General features: G+C 38.8%; 1 protein-coding gene across 1 annotated transcript in view; it reads left to right on the top strand.

The window, feature by feature from the left end:
* The window catches only part of LOC103143989 (neural-cadherin), a 307,861-nt gene that overhangs the window by 147,857 nt on the left and 139,935 nt on the right, over window positions 1–20,069 (top strand). The window contains exons 12-17 of the mRNA XM_016675675.1: window positions 79–251; window positions 1,951–2,118; window positions 5,382–5,631; window positions 7,184–7,311; window positions 7,431–7,617; window positions 16,366–16,509. Coding sequence (XP_016531161.1) covers window positions 79–251; window positions 1,951–2,118; window positions 5,382–5,631; window positions 7,184–7,311; window positions 7,431–7,617; window positions 16,366–16,509 — 1,050 coding nt within the window. The remainder of the gene's footprint in view (window positions 1–78; window positions 252–1,950; window positions 2,119–5,381; window positions 5,632–7,183; window positions 7,312–7,430; window positions 7,618–16,365; window positions 16,510–20,069) is intronic.

The following is a 20,069-nucleotide window of genomic DNA, read 5'->3' as shown; positions in this document are numbered from 1 at the left end:
AGAGGGAATCTTTAAAGGGGCTAATTCTTTTTATGAGAAAAATATACTAACAACTCAGAAACATCTGTTTTCTCTCAGACTTCCTTCGTGAGGATACGATGATCGGAACTAGTTTCCTGCGGGTGGCGGCCCATGACGATGACTTTGGCAGCAACGCAGCCGTCACATACACCATGTCTGGTGAGCAGCCGGAGTACCTCAGGGTCAACCCGCTGACGGGCTGGGTGTACGTCAACCAGCCCATCTCCCAGGTAAATATGAGCCGAGTTCAGGCTGATACTTACATCAGTGGAAATCGAAAGTTCAAGAACAAAAAAGCTTTTAGCATAAACTAATGCTGTGTTACTTGTACGAAAGCTGTGCAGAGCTAATTTGTGATTAATGAAGTCAAATAGTGGTTTATAAATAAAGAAAAAATTGTTGGAGTGGTAAGTGTTGCTACTTGGTCGCTGATGAGACTCAAAAGTTCACTTGCAACAGTTTCTCAAGAAGAATGTCTGGATTTTCGCTCAAACGTTAGAACTTGTTAGAGCAGGGGTGCCCAATACGTCGATCGCGATCGACCGGTCGATCGCGGAAAGGTTTTGAGTCGATCTCGGCAGATGACAATCTGAATGCCGCCAGGACGCTGAGACCAGCACTTCCTCTTCTGACGGGTTTATCAAAAATATTCACTAAGATCCTAAACGTTTATAGATTCATTAAAAAAGAATAATTATAAAAAATCAATGAAACGTGTTAAAATTATAATCTCAGTAATTATTGTTTCAACAAGGTGTTGCGTCCCATTAACAGAAAAAGAAAAAGAAAAAGAAAAGGCAACTCAAACACCGACTGAGAGCAGAGCAGGAGTTTAAATGAGCTACTCAACCACCGCTCACAAACGTATGCTCGTTTGTGAGCATACGCCACAACAAACATCAAATAGGACAAATATATTTCATTAAGTTTTAACAAATTCTACCGAGATAATTATGTGAAATTAAATTAATTATATCCCGACTTCAGAAGATTTGCCTTTACTTTTACTGGGCTCTTTGGTTCCTCCTGTCAGTCTGTAGTTTCTCATACTGAGGTCATCAAACCAAAGTTCAGATCTACCATGACTGACTGACACCTGCTGGCCTCAGGTCTGCAACCAGCTTCTGATTGGGAAACCAGTAACCTGCTCCCAGTGTCAGAATGTCACTGAGGAAGGAACTGCATTAGGTTTTCTGTCACTTTATTATTTCTGCTATAACTGATGTATATTTGTATATAAAATGAGTCAATAGAGTTTAATTTGCAATTTTTATGTCTTTGTGTCATGAGGTAGATCTCAGGCGGCTGGTGAGAGAAAAAGTAGATCTTGCTCTCAAAAAGTCTGGGCACCCCTGTGTTAGAGGACAGAATTAAACGTTAGTTTGTCACTAATAAAAAAAGGATTTTAGTCAACCTGAAGCAAAGACAGAATGCTTGTATCAGCACTTTATTGCTGACAATTGCGGTTCTAACTTCACCAGAGCCCCATGCCCAGAGGAGGCTATCTGATATCTGCTTCCTTTTTGTCCTTTGCTTCACTACCAGCAACAAAGAAAAATCAATTCTGTTTGTAAGAAAAAAAGAGAGGAAAATTCCGTGTAACGATTTCCATACTGCACATCTCGGACTCTTCCAGGACCGACGGGACTGAACATTTGTATGTTCAGCACCTTGAAGCTCCTTACTAACAACCCAAGCTTTCTTTCTTTTTTATCTTTTTTTATTTGCTTGACGTCATCAAACACACAACAAAACTCTTAATTCAAAATTGCCTAATTCACAGTAGTCTGCTATATAGAGCTGCTACAAAGCACGTTGTTAGTTTAGCGCACCACACTCTTTACCCTGCAGTTTGACATAAAGTCACATCTTCAGCCTTTTGCTTTCTCTTCCTGTCCTTAAGCCTCACTTCCTTTACTCTGTCCACAGAGGACATACATCACCAGGGAGATTGTAGCAACAGACGGAGGAAACAAGAGCAGTTCGGTGGAACTGGCTGTCACCATCACCAATGTGAAGAACCAGCCTCCACAGTGGGAAAAAGACACTTACAGTGTGGTGATACCGGAGAACACAGTTCGGGACACGCCTGTCGTGGTACGTCAGCCTGCGGACGTTGTAGCGTGAACTCGTTTGTTAACGTCTATAAAGTTAAAGAAAAAGAAACAAAAACGTAAATCCGAGCTTGTTTGCAAAGGAAGAATTACACGGAGGGTTTTCATTTGGTGATTCCTACCTGGTTGGTCTGACTCAGACCAGCCACTTGTTTAGATGCACCTGTTGTTAACAGAAATCAGCCAATCCCATGGCAGCACCTCTAGTTATGGAGGCATGGTTAAAATTACTTGCTGAAATGAACTTGAAAATTTGAATTGATTGAAATCAGCACTGATCAGTTGAATGTAACGGAACCAGGTGATTATAAGTTTCACTGCTGCTTTGAAAACCGTGCACACTCAACATCCCATCGACATGCCGTCTCTGGATTATTTCATCTATCTTACTGCTTTTTTTCACACTACCAAAATATTTTTAATGAATTAATGTTTTTTTTTTTTCTCCCTTCGTTTCGAAGACTCTCCTGAAAGTAGCCCAGTCCATTAGAGTGGCTGATGAATGTTTTAACTCCTAGGACGGAGATAAAGATGGAGAAAGGTTAGTTTAAATGGGAGTGCGCGCCCTTTATTGTGTTTGTGAGAGACGGTAATAAAAAGAGGAAGACAGAGGAAGGTCCCAGCGGTGCCATGCATTAATCGAGATTGCAGCTTGGAGTTGATTCGGCGGTTATGGAGAGATGCAATGACTCTCCGTTGGCTCTGATTCCTCTGCCTTGGACAGTTGAAGTCTTTATAGCCTAAATAAGCACACTCTGTGCTCTGACACATTTTGCTTTGCAGGGTGTCTCATTATTGCTGCCACTTCTCTTTCCAGGTTGAAAGGATGCATGTGGGTCACCTATAAGCAAGCCACATCAATCCCAAGATGGCTTTCTTAATTTTAATTGGCTTGTATGCAGCATCAGCTGTTGAATAGCCTCATCCTTAATTAGTGTAGGTGGAAAGCTGCATTTGGATGCGAGTGTGTCTCTGTTTGATCCCACACAATATAATTTGACTGCTGTTAGATTTAGACAGTTTGGAGCTTTTGTATGTTCGCTTTATAGGAGATGATCTGTTTATTATGCACAAATCAGTTGTAGCTTTGCTGTTTGCATTTAGAAGGGGTTCATTTCAACCAATCAGCTGGACTTTCTAAGATAACTTTCAGCCAATTGGATTCTGATTGTGACTGCTTCGTATTGTATAAGTAGAACCAAATTGGAATTGAACCTACCGGGACCCTTTATATGCCACTGGACTGTCATAGATTTATTTGTTTATATATTTCTGGATATAAACTGACTGTTTGTCTTGTAAAAGTCCCTTGGGTAACCTTTGTCTTTTTAATTGGTGCTTAGATTGAATTTCATCGCTGAAACTTAGTCTCAAAATTGTTAAGTGCAAGTGTGAAAATTGTTTTAAATAAAAATCAGTATAACCTTTTAAGCTTGGGTTTTGCTTGCTAGCTTACATCACACCGTGAGAACATGCCTTCTATATTGAGAAAGTGATAACTATTATGATGCGAGTGTCATCATGCTGCATAAATACACAGTTGAAACTGCCACTGTCTGACAGCACATTGCTGTTTGCTTACTAACACGATATCAGGAAACGATGTACTTTATTTGCTGGAAGTTTACGTGTAATACTAAATTTTTTCGTATTACTTCTGGTTTTGTTCCACAAGCTTTTCATTATGGTTTCCTGGAGTTTTGCCCCAGGTCTCCACAGAGCTGCTATATTTGTATTCTACCTTTCTGACACTGTTTCAGCTCTACCCTTGTGGAACTGAGGTCATAACTTTGTGATGCCACCCACCCCAAAACGTTGACTTGCTGCTTTGTAACTAATTTAGCTAATTCATTAATTTCGGTATCCATATGGTTCTAATCCAGTTGGATGGGCCGTTTGAGCTCATCCCTTAACTTAACTTCCTGGCTAATGTTTTGAAATGCTGAATCCATGTGTTATTTACTTCTGATACCATTTTTTTTCTTTCTTTTTTTTTTTTTTTTTTTTTTTGTTTAAGCCGGACCAGTCCTTCCTACACATTAAACCTTTTCCTCCAAATGCATGATGCCCTAAAAGGTCAAACATTTGAATTTTGGCTTCGTCAGGCCAATGGACGTTTCTCCAAAAATGAATGTCTGTGCACCTGAATGTGTTGGAAACACAAATGCGACTTTTTCTGTTGGTTTGCAGAAAATGACTTCTTCTTCACAGAGTGGCGTTTCAGCCCTGCTGTCATGATCTGTGTTCCTGTGTACTTATTCTAAGGGTTTTCTGTGTTCAGTTCTGTCCTGTGAGTCTCTGTCTCTGCGTCTTCCCATTGATTGTTTCCCTGGTGTGTCTCGTTCCCTCGATAACCCCCGTGTGTATTTAAGTCCATCTGTTGTCTCTGTCTCTTGTCGGGTCCTTGTCTAATGTCTGTTAGTTCGTCTGCCGGTACAGTAGTACTGTGAAGTCCTGTGTCGGCATTTGCTCGTTTTTGTCAGTCTCGTTAATTCAGTTGCTACCGGTCCTGAGCCTCTGTGTTCTGCTCTGCCGTGCTGCCTGTAATTTGGACTGTGGAGCATTTTCATTAAATTCATTGTTTTCATCAACATCCTGGGTCTACCTGCGTCTCTCCTCACCATCAACCACCACAACGCTTGACACCTGCCACGTACAGGAATTGTTTCAATGTGGAAAATGACAACATGGTGATCTCTGGGACAGACTGTAGAACCGTCTCCTTCCTGAACATGGTGCCTAGACATGCCTGCAGTGTTTCCCACGTTTTTTTTATTTGGAAAGATAATTGCGGGTATTTCAGGTATAGAAATTGGACCCAAAGATTCAAGAGAGATGTGTGTTTGTGAGGTATTACCTTAACACATCTCAACATTCAGAGGTGTGTCTTTATTAAACCCAAATGTTTTAAGCTAGAAGTCTATATTAGCTGGGACATTGTCATTTTGGCTTTCTTTAACTGACAGACTAAAACCTAAGTAAATATTTAGCTTACTCTAACTTTTAGCAATTTTTCCTGACTTCAAAACAGCAAATATTTAGTCTTCTGTCATGCCTGACAGTGAGAATAAAAAGGGCTTTTCACTCAGCCTGTGTATATTTCCAGTTTCTACTGTAGTTTTAGTTTTTTTCAGGTCTAATATATTGAGCAAGATGTTTAGGTGGGGATAATTCTACGTAGCTGTGTTCTGATATTGAAAGCTTAACTTTGCTTTTGTCCTCTTTTCTTGTTTCTGGTCCATAAAGACCATCAAAGCCACATCCCCTCTTGGTGATCCGAGGGTAACGTACAACTTGGAGGATGGAATGGTCCCAGAGACCAACATGCCGGTTCGCTTCTACCTGACTCCCAATCGAGAAGACGGCTCAGCCTCCATCCTGGTGGCAGAGCCCCTGGACTATGAGACCACCAGGAACTTTATTCTGCGGGTTCGCGCTCAGAATGTGGCAGCTGTACCATTAGCTGCCTTCACCACGGTCTATGTGAATGTCACAGGTAAGTATTTACGAAACATTCCTGTTCATTGTGTTTCTTCCAGAATGTAACATATTATTCTAATAATCAGCAGCTGAAGTTCCATTTACCATATCATTTTGAAAATAAATTGGCTTAACGTAAAAATCCCAACTATATAAAAAACTTGTTTTTGCGATAAAATGTTTTTACGCTGAGATGAAGTGTATTGAAATTGGTTTATTTTGCAAAAATTTGATGGAGACACTTTTTTTGCACATGATTACCAAATGGTTGTTGCCACTGGTGCAAACTACTGAGACAACAGAATTTGGGAGGACAGTTTTATTTTTTAATGGTTTTGTTCATGTGAACAAATTTATTCACCTGTGATCTTTCTTCAGTTTTTTATTTAATGGAAACACCACAATTGTGAAATTGTGTTCCTTTTCTGACATCAGTGAATATTGACAAAGTTTGTCATGGAAACTCAGCTACTGTGAGCTGGTTGGGGAAGTAAACAAGTCCCCCAAAGTGATGTGTGGAGCTTAGCCATGTCTTTATTAATATTGGAAAGCACAGACTCCATTCTTGGTGGAACTCAAAATGACAGACGAGTTGCAGCTCAAAAAGTAGAACAACGGACCAGAACTTCACTTCAGAACCCTTTCAGAACACGTTTGATCACAATGCACAGTCTCTGTTGCCCATGTAAATACTGACACCCTGTTCACTGTACCATTTATGCCTATCTTTATTGTTTGGTTATGTCTTTTAAGTCTGAATTAACTTTGTTGATGTGAAGTTTTGAAATCCTGACCTTTCTCCTCCAGGTGCCACTGCATCCAGTTCCTATAAAGCTTGCACTCACACACAATCACACACACACTCGCTGTTCAGTCACATTTGTGCTTAATCCAGTGAGAAATAATTAATTCTCACAGACCCTCTCTTCCCCTACTGTCCCTCTTCTAACTTCCATTTCTCTTTTAGCCCTCCCCATTGTCCATATCTGTCTTAATAAGAAAGCTCTTTGACTTCTCCAGAGGCAGTTATTCTGAGGAGGAGAAGGAGGTCTGTAATGGATTTAAGACCCAATTTTTTATTCATAGATTAAGACGTTTGCTCAGAAGACATGGGAGGAAAAGAGGCTCATGAGGCAGCAGCAGATTTAATGTGTGGCAGGTTTTGAGTACAATCTGTAATGCTTTTGGACATTAATCTGCTTTGTTTAAATTGGACTTTTACTTTTCTGAAAATCTTTTCTCTTGTTTTGCATCTCTTATTGGTCTTCAGTACAGAGGTTTTACGTGATGCTCTGACTTCTATCAGTTAAAGACAAAAGCTGCTAATAGGCACTTCATATTCTGGAATTATGTAACTAAGAAACAAGGTTTATTAGAGACAAACTGTAAAACTTTAGTTAATAGCATTTCTCTAGTTTTTGTGTACTGATTTAACAAAACAAAACAAAAAAAACATTTAGTGTATCTGTGGCTTAGTGTCAGTCCTTATAGGGAAGAGGTTTGATCTAGAAGCATTTTCTATCAAGTGCTTCTGACTTGAAGGGAAAATTGTCTTTTTCCATCTTCAGATGTTAATGACAACGTTCCATTCTTCACTTCCTCCATCTACGAGGCTTCAGTCACTGAAGGAGCAGAATCAGGAACTTTGATTTTCCAGGTATCAGCCAATGATCTGGACCTGGGCCTTAATGGCAAGGTAAAAAAAAAAAATCACACATTAACTGATCACTTTCGTGTACAATCTTTGACAGTAAATACATAGAAATGCATGTTGTTTTTTTAGACCCAAGGTTTGTTTTCCACCTTTCTTCTCAGATTTCCTACTCGTTGCTGGAGGACCGCAGTGGGGATCACAAGTATTTCCGCATCGACTCGGAGCTGGGCTTCATCTACTCTCAGGCTGTGTTTGATAGAGAGACCAAAAGCTCATACCTTTTGGAGGTTCAGTCTGTGGATGGCTGGGAGTCTTCGCGACCAGGAAAGCATGGACAACCCAACTCTGGTAACTTAGAGCGACACTTTCCAGCTCGTCTTTGTAGGAGCAGTATTATGTAAAATTGACTCTTTTGAGCGCTGCATCAGGTTATAATGATATTCCCTCATCAAAAACACACCTGCAGCGTTCCCTCCTCTCTGTCAGAAGTACAGGTTTAGTGGGATCTTATCCTCGTGTGATTGCCATGTGTCTGGCAGAGCAGATAGTTGTGCACAGGACTGGTTGTACATGTTCTTCTGTCTGCGGCTCGCTCACAGATATGGTCATAATGATTGACAATGGAAAATTACAGTGAGAATATGAAAACTGCTATTGCAGGAACAAAATGACATGGAGAACAAAATATCAGATTTGTTTTTTTGAAAATATTCTGACTGTAAAATAGTCATATTTCTTCTGGGTACTCAATGTTTTTCACTGTGCCAGGGGATCTGTTAGGGGTGGGAGCCGCAGCTAGCCAAGATGATTCTACCTCTAGATGAATGCTATTACAGAAGGAAGACGTTAGTTTCTCTGGACTCACTTAAGCTCCACTTTCAGATGTTTAGTGAAAAAGAAAATAGGAATATTATAATCACTTAAGTCCCACTGTGACAAAGCAGGATATTTCTATTCAATTAACTGTCCAATAAAAGTTTGAAATCCTAAAACAAAAAAAACAACAGATGTAAACTGTAAACCAGCGGTGTCCACTGTGTGGCCTGGGATGTTGTTGAAGGTGCTACAGCCCTCCCTCTAACTCACTTCACTGAGAGGTTACAACCTCTCCTCTAACATGTTAAACCCCCACGAGGTCACATTCATTAAACAGCTTCTCTCTGCCTATATCTGGTCCAGGTTATGATTAGTGACTCGTATGGAGGGACGTAGTTTTAATCTTGTGCTAAGGCAGCCGATTGACACCGTTAATACATTGTCTGTTTTCCTACAGTTGAAGACAGTGACACCAAAACTGAATGTCCACACTCATCTAAATTGGCACATGCTTTTTTTATTCAGTAAGGTTTAGCAAGAACTGATTTCAGGAATGATAAAAAATTTGACCAGTTATTTCAGTTGGATTTTTATTTATTTGAGGCAATAATATTAAAATCTTAATACAAGAGAACACGTTATGTACAACACACAGTACTGATATTTTAAAGCCTCCACCTTACTTTTATATTAAATAGCACCACATCCATCCAGTGACCTTTACTCAAAAGCAGACTTTATTTGTAAAAATCCAGGATGCAAGCATGGTTCCTAATCATTTTCAGATCACAGTTCCATATATTTCAATACTCAGATGTTCAATGTCTTGTCTTTTTTGGCATATTTTTAAGGTATGAATACTACGCTAAGGATATTTCTACAGTGGTCAAGCATTATCCACTAATAAAAGCACAGACAAAATGAATCGTAGGAAGGTAAAATGAATTGCCATACCCACTAAACCTGTTCCAAACTGTAAAGGCCTTTCTGTGTAAAACTTCATGTTAAGTTGACATACACACCTTAATGAATAAATAGAACAGCTTCTTCTTGCTGTTTATGAGTATGCTGTGGAAGCTACGGCAAATAAAATGTTATTACATCAAATTCAAAATCCTTTCATAACAGGAAACAAGATCTTGGAGATTGCTTTTTCTTTTGAAAAACAGAGCAACACAAAGAAGTCAGTGCAGCAGACAGCTGCTCTACAGACTTCATCTAAGCCTCCAAATCGCGATCGAAGGCAGTGTTAATGTTTATTTTTCCCACATCTGCTCCGTCTCTTCACTCAAAAACCAAAGGGTATCTCCCTCTTTCAGCGTGTCAGCCCGATCCCCCTCTTCCCTATCCCTCTCTCTCTCATTTGCTGCCAGATGAAATGCATACGTAGACAAGAAGCATAGCGAGATGATGAAGAAACAGAACAGCTGTTGAGACAGATGGATGGATAAGAAAAGGTGATGGTAGAAAAAAAATCCTCAAAACAGACACAAGTCCATAATCCTTCTCCAAAAAACACCAAAGACTTTGAAGGCCGTTAATCAAAGCAGAATGTGGACGGCTTAACGTAAGGACTGCATTTTACTGTCAGTTTTCAGCACGAATGCATCAAATGTTAAACTAAGTTGTGGTTTCTTTGTTTTGTTTTGTTTTGTTTTTTTTTATTTGAAAATCATCATTTTTTTACCTGGTGGCAGAGATCAATAATAGGAGGATCAAAAGTCCAGTGAAGATCTATAGATAAAAAAAAATCATCTAATTTCTCACCAAAAATAGATAAATGAATTGCATAAAGAGTTACAAAAGAATGTTGGAAAACCAAAAGGCAAAACCTTCCTTGATTGTGGTCTCCAAAGTGGTCAGACATCACCGCATTAGAAACTGTGAGAAACCTACCAAGACACGGCTGTTCAGGATCACAGCAACTCGTCCCCACTGTTAGTGAGGCCACTCAACACATTTAGAAGGAAGACTGGAAAGAAGAAAGCCTACTTTTAGTTTTCCACAAGTCTTTCAGGTGACTTAGGACACAAAGAGCACAGGCTGTGTTGAATTAAAACCTGTTAGAAGCTGCAAAGATCTGTGACTAGAACAGAGATGAATTTCTGAGTTGCACCTTAAATATACAGCCGTTTTGGCATTGAAATGCTTTAGATCAAAGCATATTTATGTGTTCCATTGACTCAGTCAATGTCCAGATCTAAATCCATCTGAAAATCCATGGCAAGGCAAGAAATGTATGTTTGAGGTTTTCCTCCTTCTAACAGAGCTCATGCTATTTTTGCAAACGTGTGTAGGTGAACATTTTAATTTCAGTTTGGCTCAGGATATGAGCCACACTTGCAGATTATTACTAGAGTGGGAAAAATGACAGTGACATCAGATATCATTTTCTTTCCATTTTAAAAAATATACACTGCTTTGTGTTTTGCATTAAGGTTTGTGAGTGTAATGTGACAAAATAGGACAAATATTTTAAAAATTTTAAATCTGCCAGATAATGTACTTGGAAAGAATAGTTTATTTCCCTCTACATGTTTCTACTTTTCAGTACAAACAGTTTGGTGGTCAAAAAGTCAAAATATGAACTTAATTTGCACAGCTTTAGGGACTGTGCAAATTATCAGTCTGTATTAAAATAAATATTTGATGGTAGATTTGGGGCTGCACAGTGGTGCAGTTGGTAGACCTGTTGCCTTGCAGCAAGAAGGTTCTGGGTTTGATTCACAGCCCAGGTCTTTCTGCATGGTGTTTGCATGTTCTCCCTGTGCATGTGTGGGTTCTCTCTGGGTACTCCAGCTTCCTCCCACAGTCCAAAAACATGACTGTTAGGTTAATTGGCCTCTCCAAATTGCCCCTAGGTGTGAGTGTGTGTGTGCATGATTGTGTGTCTCTGTGTTGCCCTGCAACAGATTGGCGACCTGTCCAGGGTGACCCCGCCTCTCGCCCAGAATGTTAGCTGGAGATCAGCACCAGCAACCCTCCTGACCCCACTAGGGACAAGGCTGTAAAGAAAATGGATGCTAGATTTGTTGCCCAGTAAGGTTTTTTGTACATGTGGTGGCTGTGAAGGGATATGAAATTGTGATTTCCACTTTCAGGGTGGAATCATGGTTAAAATATTGCATTGAAGACATTTTAAAGCCAAGTAAAATTTAACCATGGATTGTAGTTGTTTCTAAATCAGTTCCTTCTATAAACAAAATCATAACTTTAAGATTTAATATGAAGAAGTTGGTGGGGAGAAACTTTAAAAAAAAGAGCAGGTGGGGAAAAAGGGCTTTCCATGAGGAGAAACATGCTGCATTGCAAATTAGCATTATAGCAAAACTACCTGAACTGTTCTGTGACGTAACAGCCGTCACTCGAGACCTGTATGAGATATATTAACCGGATCATCTTTGACTTAACAAGTGACTTGAAAAAGAAATGTAAAAAGGAAACTAACAACACTTGCACAAGTGTTGTGTAAGCTATCTAGCTTTGATAAGAAGCTAGCTTCAGGAAGACATTAGCTAGCTAGCAGAGGCAAAGAAGACACTGCGGGTCCATTAGATCTGTTATTATTAAGGGTGTACTGCTGGCCTTCTGTTAGCAACTCTAAAGGTTAAAAGAAAAGGGGACTGACCTGGAAAGTAGCTGTTGGCAACAAATTTACTTTCATGGAAAGAGTTCATTTGGAATAATAATAATTATTGTTTATCCTCTGACCTGAAGGAAAGATGAAATACTTTAAAATTTACAGTATCTTGAAAGTGAAAAATAAAATTCCTTAGAGTTTACAGCTCCAGTTGATATATTTAAGTATTCTTGATTAAGACGGTTTGTCTTTGTACCCAGTAAAGGATTCCAATCTAGTAAGATGAAATATTACTCATAAATGTTAACGTTAATTGATGCAAACGTTTGTCATACATGCTGCCATCTGACTATGATCTTTGTCTGTAAACATTGTGTATTTTGCCAGGTGTGTAACTGAAAATAAACATTTTAAAAAGGTATTTTAAAGGAACACAAAATAAATTCAAAGTACAGACTCTGAACACGTGGCACATAAAAAACTCTGCACATAAAAAACTTAGCTCCTTATTTAATCTAAAGATTTAATCTGTTTTTACAGCATAATGTTCCTACTTCTCTCTGTGGAGCAGTCAGCTGCCAAAGTCAAAATGGCTGCACGACCTTAATGATTCTGCAGGGCTGTAGTTAGCCAGTTCATAAAGTCTGACATTATTGCTTATGCTCCGATATGCAAATATCTAAGACTCAGTATGTTTGTCTGATACTAATCAGACTGCTGGGACTGGTTGGCAGAAATGTGTGTTACTGAAGTTAAAAAGGGTTTTATGGAGTTTTTAAATGCTACTTTGTTTCTGTAGAGCAGAATTATTATATGCATATCAGCTGTAATATTACAAGCACTGTCAGAATGAATATTCATACTTTTTTTTTCTCTCGATCATTCTCAGTTAAATACAAGGTTGAAATGATTGAGCAAATTATTCTTGTATTGCATTCTTGAAGAAGCAGTGCATGAGTTTCTTTTCAAAAAGAGGTTTGTATTTTTTATGAATCACCATTGATTATTAATATCACTTCAGGTTTCGCTCACCATGGCATTTGTAACAGTGTAAACAGATGTTAAATATTAAGAAGTGCAGGAACTACAGAGACACTGGCAGTAATTTGATGTTGTTCTTGGTTTGTTTTGAATGTAGAATGAACCAGAAAAGGAATGAATGACAGCGAAAGAAATGAAGGTTGTACGTTTGAATTTTTATTTATATTAACACATTGTTTTGACTTCTGCTTATTTTTTGAAGCATAATTATGCCTAACTTTGAGCCATGTCCCCAGGTGCCCATGGTACATGACAGAGCTTCAATGGTTTTGTATGAAAGAAATGAGGAAGATTGAATCCATATAGAGACACATATTTACTCTGATTGTAGCCAACAGTGCATCACCTAAAGTTTTATTTGAAGGGGGTGAAGATTTCTGTAATTTCTTGTTTTATGTTAAATATGTTCATTTAATTACTTCTTTGTAGAAATCAGTTCTCACTTTGACATTGAAGGTGTTTTTTTGTAATTTCTTTTGCCAAGAAAACAAACAAAAAAGACAAATTATTGCAACCATGATTGATTTGTAAAATCAACAAAAGCAGTAGGAAAAAAACCTAAATGAAGAAAAAGAACTGAATACTTTTTTATCAGTGTTGTACCTGCAGACCATTGGTGTAGATGATTCAGATGCTTGCATGGTTAGAATAGACACTATAGAGAAAAACTGGTGTCATTCTGACCGGTAGTGCCACAGGCAGCATTGGATCATATCCAGGGCTTTACCATAACTTAGTGGGTTTATTACATGTTTCCTTCTGAGCATTTATATGAGGCCGAGTGTTTGTATCCTGCAGCTGTCCATCATTTTCAGCATTCAGCTTGTTCATGTGATAATTGGTTAAAGATCATGGCAGCGACTGATGAAAACTGTTACTAGATATATATTCATAATTCAGTCATGGTGCTAGTACTCATTATCTATCAGCCAATCAGAGGAGATGTGGGCATCTTAGTGGAGCAACAAGCCCTGCCTGCTTGGGAGAGGCTATGTATGCTGCGTTTGGGGAAATTGTCGATGATTTTACAGAATAGTCATGGATTCAACATGTTGAAATGACACACAGCTTTATGAACTGTGATGCTGTGAGAGCTCTGGTGGAGCCAGCTGCACATTGTCTGACAAAACAAAAACAAACCATCGTCCTCCTACTACTTCTTCCCTGCTTCGTCAGTTGCAGCTAATTATGTTCTACATTTGCATGCCTTACTCCTCCAGGGTGCTGGTACAGACGTATGGGGACCATGCGTGAGGTCCTTCGGTGGTTCGCTGGGTCTTTCTTCTCTCAACAGTCAGACACGTTTTAAATTACCTCAAATGTCAACTCCAACTCTGTCCCAGTCTGCCAAATCTCAACTGCCAGTTGCAACAGCTGTTGATCAGCTTGCTGGATGAGGGAATGCAACAGCCACACAGCTGTGTGAGACCAAGACGATGTTGGACTCAACAGTTTTAATCAAAAGTTTGGAGACTCAGGATCCCTAGTTTTCACAAACATTGCTGCTTTGTTTCTTTTTACTTTGGTAGTTTGGATTGATTTAAGGTTGCTATAGAGAGTGATCAGATGCAGAATGTTAGAACTGTAATTGAAACTGATGGTTTGACCTGCTTTCTGATTTATTGGACTAGTGATTATCTGATCACTTGTAGTATTGAAAGGACATTTCCAGACGTCCTGTCAGATTTAATGCACTTGGTCCTGAAGCAGCAGAACATTATGTCCACACCTTTCATTCTAATACACTCACTATTCAGAGGTAAATACACTGACATGAAAACGGTATGTTAATGATATGACAGAACTCAGTAGCTTTGTTTTCATTAACCATAAAATTGAGCAAAGTGGAATTATGAAAATAAATGTCCTTAATAGAAAGACAGCAATTAAAAAAAAAACAAAAAAAAACGAACTATTTGATAAACGTTTTTTGCGTTAGGGTGTCATGGTTTTTCAGCCATAATCGACATTTGTGTATTTTACAGAACTGCAATGGAAACACTTTTTTCACATCGCTCCAGTTAGTACACAGCAGCAGCTGTAGGAACTGGCCTGACTCCACCAGAGCTCTGACAGCATCAAACTGCTCATCAGAAGTTGAGTTTGTTGTTCAAATGTGTTGAGTCCAAAGTTCTTCAAATCAAAGACTGCGGTTTCCGCTAAATGCCACTAATATACATATACAAGTATAAGAGCCTTTCTGCTTCAACGCCTGAGTGAGACGCTGATGGCTGATTGTGACATGACTGAATTATGAATATATCGCTGAAGTGTTTACATCTGTTGCCGCCATGATTTTAAATGTCTTATTGCATGAAAACACGCATTCATGGGTGATTTTAATTGCATTTTTTATTTAATGGAAACACTACTGTTGCAAAAGTGAGTCTTTTTTTTTTTTTAAAGATAAGGAGAATATCAATAGTTTTGCGAATATTTAAAAAGGAAATGCAGCTATGGTTTCACAGAAATCCCATCATTTCCCCCCATTTAGTTCTGCGCACCATAGGGTTTTCTTTATTTCAGAATACATATACAATATAAGAAAGGAAATATAATGACAGATTATTTAATGAAATTAATCTTTCTTCGTCTTGAATAGCAGGAAATGACCTACTGCCTGTAATCATCCAAACATGCCACTTAATCAAACTGTAGTCCCAGAATGCTGGGGAAAAATTCTGACATTTCCTTTCAAAATCCCTGAACTGATCTTGGCCTGTCTCTCGCTTTAGGTTTCGTATTCAAACCTCATTTGTTTGGATTTTTTTTTTGGGTGTGTGAGTCTGGGGAAAAAAAAGAACAAATGCAGGAAAGGAAGGCACTTGAATACTTTGTGTTTGCTTTGCAGATCTAAGTGCACAAACATAGACAAGAGACAACAGTGAGTTGTCATGTTTTCACAGAAACAACCCTGATAAGACGGTTTCTGCTGGCAGGAAGTTCTGCCAAAGAGCGAGTCTGTAGGATGGAGTTGGGTGCTGTGTGTGAAAACACAGAGGAGCTATGGCTTTGAAATCCACTCGGTCACTTCCTGCATTCATCTTCCTTTGCTGCCCACCTCTCTGAACATGTGCAGAGCTCTGGCGGTGTGTGCAGCTCTAAGGCTACATCCATTTATTGCTTTTTTTTACCATGAACTGTGTACCAACTCCACCGCCCTGCGGTAAATAATTAATCTAAGTCTCAAAACTGCCTTGCAATTTTTGCACTTCTTGATACAGATATCAAAGGAAGCATACGTGGTGTCTTGGTTGGCGCAGAGCGTCGCCCTGATCCGTCTGATCAGGTTCCCTGTGAAGCTCACTTCGCCTTAGGTTGGATGTTGATGTAAAAAAAAAAGAAAAGAAAAGAATTTTGCAGCAAAACTGTCAAAATCAACACAGACATTTTGTAAAAAATTGTTAAAAAAAGTGGTGTAACATAATAGCTGAAAGGATTTACGTGTTTGTAGAAGTATTGCCAGTTTTCTTGTATGTGTTCGGGTTTCTTGATACTCTCCATCGAAGCGACTAAAACGCTGCACCAAGAGGGAAAAAAACAAAAACAAAAAAAACAGATGTTCATGTTAACGTTGACAGAATAGGAGCAACCTCTGGTTTTAATTGCCTTTCTCCTCCTTCTCTCTCTCTCTCTCTGTATGTTTTTAAAATTTTCAGACACAGCATATGTTCGCGTTTTCATCAGCGACGTGAACGATAACAAGCCCGTGTTTGCACAGGCGTCTTATGAAGTTGATGTGGATGAGGACGCTGACGTGGGCTTTGCTATTCTCACAGTTAGTGCCAATGATGGGGACGAAGGTAGGTGGAATGAAAAAAAAAAAAGGACTCTACATGTGAACGTGTGTGTGCGTGTGTGTGTGTGTGTGTGCGTGTGTGTGTGTGCGCTTGCTTTGACATCCGGTGATATAGAGGCAGAATAGAATATGTAGGCGTGAATGTGGGGCCAGTGCTAGAAATGCATAATCAAACACATTTACACAAGCCACACTGCCAGACTGCTTCGCTTTTCCCTCACTTTAGGAAGAGAAAAATCCTCTTTTAACTCTGCTGCTTTTGTCTGACGCCCGCTTACTTGGAAGGGAGCACTATAAAACATGCTATAGAGCTAAGAAAATCACAATAATATGTGAGGTTGAATCAGCCACCGTGAAAGAAGCAATTTAATATAACATTTGAATGTAAGCTGCATGAAGAAACTCTGAAGGATTGGAAATGTGTTCTCTAATGATTTTTTTTGGGCTTGAAAATATTCTCCATCACTAAAGTCAATTATATCTCACAGCTAAGGTTTCTTTAAAAGCCGGGTGCAGCTGACGGACGTCCCTGGAGTCTTATATCAGCTTCTTTTTCTCTCATATCTTCAACTTGTCACGTCTGGATCTCAGTCTGGTAACGGCCTACGAGGCGGTTTTCTTCTTTAAAGGATTCCTGAACACTTTTGGTTCTTTCAACCATTCAGCACAGCAAATGACAAGCAAAGTAACCCGTAATTGTGATGAAAACCTTTCACTGGCACTACATCTAATGACTTAAAACTACTCTCCCAGCGCCCAAGAAGAGCATGGAGAACACATGGAGGAAAGACTGGCTGCGCTCACACAGAAGGTCTTGATGCTAAATTCCAATATATTTATTTATTTACTTTGCATGATCATTCTACGGAACAATGCAGTATCATGCAGACTTCTGAGTGAGCTGGATACGACTCCAAAGTGAGCTGCTTGCGCAGAAGGAGAACGTTGCCGTCACACAGCAGCGTGTTGCGTACAGAAGTCATGGATGGAGCCAACTCTGGATCGGTTATAGTTTGTTCAGCAATGTTTAATTGACAAGCTCACAAATACAATACAATCTAATAAAACAACAAAAAAAGCACAACTAACAACAACGATTGTTTGTGGACAATATACGACAGCTTATCTAAGGAAGTGTGTCAGACCAAGAGTGACAGGACTGGGATGAAACCAGCTCCACTGACAAACTTCTTTCATAATTCTGAATTTTGTTATTATTTTTTTCTGTCATTGTTTATGCCTGGTATGGCTTATTCTGGTGGAGAATTATGTATTTTTTTATTTGTTATAAATACAGTACAATAAAGGCTCCATAAATACCAAACCATGTGTTAAAGCATCCCAGTGTACAATTAGCTAGTTCAAGTTTAATCAATTTAAATGTTAGATATTTTACTCGAGAAGATTAAATGCAGTCCCGACTCTTTGGAAAGAAACACAAAGTCCTTTAGCTTAGCATCAATAGAAAGCTATGAAGCATCTTCTGTCTGTCACTGTATGCTGCTTAAACAAAATGGTGTCATAGACATTTTTTGGTCCTTATCAAGTCAAAATAAGCAGGCAATTTAAAGACTGCTTCCTTTGCTACTTCAAAATAAGAGTCTCAAACATACAGGGTGTTGATTGAACACTCCAATGCATATCCAGGGCTCATTGTAACAACTTAGACTCAAACCTCTAGACTAAGCCACAGCTGACAGCAGCTCGACAGCGCAGACTGCACCTTCCTCAGAGAGACTGCAGCTCTTTAACACGGCGCCCTCGGCTCAGCGTGGGGTCATGTGCTGAGCCTGTTTCTTCTCGCTCTGATAACCCTCAGCAGCTGCGTCTTGGGAACTTCAAGAACAATGTAACTTAGCAGTCATGAGCTTCAAGGCAAGCAGTCGGATGAGCTGAAGCATCTTTTGGATGGAAAACAGGAAAACATCTTCTGGAAAAGTGGCAGAACTTTTTCTCTTTATCAGCAGCACTGCAGTGACGACTGGAACAGTCAAAGTTCCGTTGGGTGCTGATCACTGAAAATCTATCCATAAACTCTCTACCTTATGTGAATGAAGGCCAGCCAGAATTCCTTTGCAACTCTCCTCTTTATAGACGTAGTCAGCTTTCATCCATTATATTAGTTTCTTTTATAACAGTGAATAAACAATGCTTCAATTCTGGGTCAGTCCTTCTGTTCATCTCTTTCTTAGATTTTTTTGTTTTTGTTTTTGTTTTTAAGTCTCTGAATGATCAGTTTTTAGTCGCCACCCCAATAAATAATATTGAGAGAGAATTTCTACAGGGAAAAAGAATCGTATTTATACATTAAATCAGTTTTTTTTTTCTTATGTAATATACAGTTGGACAAACTGAAAGAGCTGCAGGAGATCCAGGCTTTTCTAATGTTTGACCTTTTCGGTTTGATTGCATGAATTTAGATGGAAAATTGAGAAAAAAAGTGTCTCTTCTCCAAAGTAAAGACACTCAGAAGCTTTTCTTCTAACTTTAAATTTAACGTCTGCATCACAGTGTGCCAGATGTGATTTCCATAAAAATTCATGTCATTCACTTCACCTCAATAGAAAATGTGTTTCTTATAGTCATTCTACTTCTGGAGACTTTGTAGGATGACATTAGTGTACAGGTGCATCTTGATAAATTAGAATAACATAAGATGGCATAAATTACTGTGTTGATTGAATGTGTCATGCAGTTGGTGTAGTAGTAATAATCTGGGGTTTTCATTAGCTGTGATATGAATCCAAATTAGTATAAATATATGCTAAAAAATATATTATCACTCTATGTATCTATATCTACACAATCTATATAAAGTGAATTTTGGGATTCATTTAGTGAAATAAATCAACATTAATATTCTTTTTTACATATTTTTTTAAAATGTAATCATTTGAATGTAAATAAATTAATATTTTGATCATTTTCTAATTAATATCTTCCAATAGATTTTCTTTTTCATAAAACGTGCCACTGTCTTTAGACTAAGAGCAGAACAAATTGCGATGCTACGTCGTGAAATCCATGTATAATACATATCTTTCAGCACTCACTAATAATAACCAGAGCCTGTAGGTAGTGACAAAGGTGATGTGTTGGTGCACCAACAGTCGGGCTGGATGGCTGCATCACCAGAGAAATCTTTATTTTAATTTTATATCGGAAGTGCAGCAACACATTTAATTAGAATATTCCATGATGCGTGCGCCGAGCTGTTCGTCACAAGTTTTCAATATTTTCATCTGCCAGAGGCAGCACAGTCTGTCTGACTCGGACCTTATAGAAGGGAGTCAAAATACCTTTAGAGAACATAAAGTCATGCTTGTCCACAGAGACACTGAAATATATATTACATCCATATTAAGGGTTTGTACTGCAATAACACGATGCTATTGGTCTGTGCCAAACTTGGAATGTGTTGCTGGATGATAATCCCTTTCCTATGTGAATCCTGTAGATAAGATTATTACAGAGCTTCACAGTGTCATTTTCTATCTTTAAAGGTAATGTGACTGAAAATGAACTTCCATATATAGCAGCTTTATGTCGCAGCATCTTCCCTTT

Source organism: Poecilia formosa, unplaced genomic scaffold (assembly GCF_000485575.1).
Source record: "Poecilia formosa unplaced genomic scaffold, Poecilia_formosa-5.1.2 Scaffold119, whole genome shotgun sequence".
Classification (NCBI taxonomy): Eukaryota; Metazoa; Chordata; class Actinopteri; order Cyprinodontiformes; family Poeciliidae; genus Poecilia; species Poecilia formosa.
The sequence above is the reverse complement of the archived record's forward strand: the minus strand, read 5'-3'. Positions and strand labels throughout refer to the sequence as shown.